General features: G+C 33.9%; 1 protein-coding gene across 1 annotated transcript; it reads left to right on the top strand.

The window, feature by feature from the left end:
• Positions 1 to 657: 657 nt before the first annotated feature.
• On the top strand, positions 658 to 1,732 carry LOC148789984 (uncharacterized). Its single transcript, XM_088893834.1, has 2 exons — positions 658 to 664; positions 822 to 1,732. Exons 1-2 carry the CDS (start codon positions 658 to 660, stop codon positions 1,730 to 1,732), a joined length of 918 nt encoding a protein of 305 aa, XP_088749960.1.
• The last annotated feature ends 1,270 nt before the right edge of the window (positions 1,733 to 3,002 follow it).

The following is a 3,002-nucleotide window of genomic DNA, read 5'->3' as shown; positions in this document are numbered from 1 at the left end:
ATTGTTTGTTTCCAAAACATTCTTTTATTGTCACATGGTACAGAGTATGTATAAATTATATTTTAAAGAGAGTGCAAATTGTGAAATACAGAGTATGTATAAATTATATATTAAAGAAATGAAAGAAATGACGATAATGCTTTTCCTTTCCAATTTATAAATTATCTACCATGTTGACACATTTGGCCCCGTCTCTGGCATTGGGCCAATAAAATATCATTTTTTTGAAAAATAAGATAAAATTCATTTGAAAAAAGAATACCTTAGGAAGTGATAAAGCATCACCCAAAGATAAAACATCACCCAATGGGCCATTAAGATATCATTTTTCTCCAAAGAACCTCCATCACAGTCTAATAATACAAACCAAGGTATTATTTTATTGTCAAAAGATATTGTTTGTTTCCAAAGGCTTTCGGATGTCTTTATTGTTTGTTTCCAAAAGTCAAAAGATATTGTTTGTTTTCAAAACATTCTTTTATTATCACATGGTACAGAGTATGTATAAATTATATTTTAAAGAGTGCAAATGGTGAAATACAGAGTATGTATAAATTATATATTAAAAAATGAAAGAAATGACAATAGTGCTTTTCCTTTCCAATTTATAAATTATCTACCTTAGAAATCATATTTGAAGAGAAAGCAAATGCTGAAATGCAGAGTATGTTCATGTTTTTATTTAAATGGGATAAAAGATTAATATGGGTTGAATAATTCACAGTGATAAAATTAGATACATGATTCGTAATATTTACAAGATCGCATAGCCTCTTTATTTAAATTTATATGTTCATGTCTTTATTCTGATTTATGACAAGGTTTTCATATTGTTCATTGTGTGGAAACGGCAACAACTCCACGCAAGATCTTATTATGTTATTGCACTTTTGAGGATAATATAATTGGGGTTCGTGTTGACAGTCAAACAGATTTTAATGAATTTGTTGATGAAGTGTGTGGTGGTTTGAAGGTTCATGCTAATAGCGTGAGCTTACATTATACAACACATCTCAACAAAACATGCTTCTTGCCATTAAATGGGCCACGTGACCTTTCAAATCTGTTGGAGTTTAATAATGAGAATGCAAAGGTGCATGTGTTTTGGAAGGGCATAGAGCAAATTAATGTTGAAACTCAGCCAAGTCCTCATGCACATATTGTACATGATTTGGCAACATCTTCTAGACAATCAACAAGTGAGTTTAACATCAGCAATCATGCCAATTTGTTAGCAGTTTGGGAGTATGAAATAATTGGAATGGGGCAAACATTTGACAATGGAGTTCGAAATGCACTTAATAAATTTTCCATTGCTAGAAGATTTGCATATAAGTTTCTAAAGAATGATAGAGAATACATACAATGTAGATGTGCTGTCAATACTTGTGGATGGGAAATTCGAGCAAGTGCAGTTAGTGGCGGACCAACATACAGGGTGTATAAGTATAGTCCCGTAAATACACATTCAGTTGGTGATGAATCAAGTTGTCAGTTTCGTATATCAAATAAATTCATAAGTGTTGTTTTATTGGAAAAGCTTCGTGATTCTCCTAAGTATCTTCCATCAGATATAATAAAGGATTTTAGTCGTGATCATGCCATTTCACTGACTTATAAACAAGCATGGCGGGGGAAAGAGAGAGATAAAGAATTGCTTAATGGGTCCGCAAATGATTCGTATAAGCTTATTCCTTGGTTGTGCAAAAAGTTGGTTGAGACTAATCTATGAACAATTGCTACTTTTACCGTTGATGATTCAGGTAGGTTTAATAAATTATTTGTTGCTTTCAACTCATCCTTACATGGCTTTTGAGTTGGTTGTCGTTCAATGCTATTCATTGATGAGGCCCATTTAAAGGGTAACTATCAAGGTCAATTATTAGCTGCCAATGCATATGATGCGAATAATCAAATGTTTCCAGTTGCGTCCGCAGTTGTTTCATCTGAGTCAATTCCAGATTGGACTTAGTTTTTAGAGAATTTGAAAATTGCATTGAATGATGATCGAAAGGTAGTAATTGTTTATGACCGTAACACTAGCATTTGACATGCAGTAGAAACTGTGTTTGACTCTGAATATCATGTTTTTTGTTCAAAACATTTGATGGAGAACCTTAAGGGATGCATGCGTCATCTACGCTTATTAAAGGCTGAAAAAGAGGTAATCGAGGATTATTTGAATCAATTAATTTATACAAGGGATACCGTGAATTTTGATCTCTATCTCAGTAAAATACATAATCAGAATTTGGATATCTATGGTGGGATAATGGATAGTGATCCGCCACATTGGGCAAATTCTCTATTCAATGGTAGACGGTATGATAAGTTTACATCTAATCTTGTAGAATCATTTAATGCATGGGTGTTAGAGGCACGGGAACAACCTATCATGTCCTTAGTCAACATAATTCGATTGAAAATGATAGAGTTGGCATTTATGAGGCAATGTGAAGCTAAGGGATATAAACAGCCAGTGGGCCCTAATATAGATGACTTTCTTAAGTTTAACATATCAGAGACCATAAATTTAGAGTACACACAATGTGGGGATGATGAATTTGAAATTCGCTATAAGGGAAAATAAGAAATGGTGCACCTGATTTTTAGAAGTTGTTCATGTAAGGCATGACAAATGGTTGGATTACCATGTGTGCATGCATGTCGTGCCATTGGTCTATTGGGCCTAAACATTTATGATTTTGTTGAAGAGTGCTATTTGAAAGAAACTTAATAGGCAATTTACTTCGAGAACATACATGCGATGCCTAATTCAGATATGCCTGATTTCAGTAATGAGTCAGTTTCTTTTATGAGCAGTGGTGTTAATCATAATGTTGTGAACTTGTTGCCACCAAAGCAAAAACGTCAACCTGGTCGACCTAAGACTAAAAGAATTGAATCACAACCAATTGAAATGAGGGGAATCCATTATAGTCGGTGTGAAGAAAATGGTCACTACCGACGCACCTGTGGAGCTGCAATCGATTAGTTGGATG

The sequence above is a fragment of the Nelumbo nucifera genome, chromosome 8 (assembly GCF_055504915.1).
Source record: "Nelumbo nucifera cultivar China Antique chromosome 8, China Antique-T2T, whole genome shotgun sequence".
NCBI classification, from domain to species: domain Eukaryota; kingdom Viridiplantae; phylum Streptophyta; class Magnoliopsida; order Proteales; family Nelumbonaceae; genus Nelumbo; species Nelumbo nucifera.
This window is presented reverse-complemented; position numbering and strand designations above follow the sequence as displayed.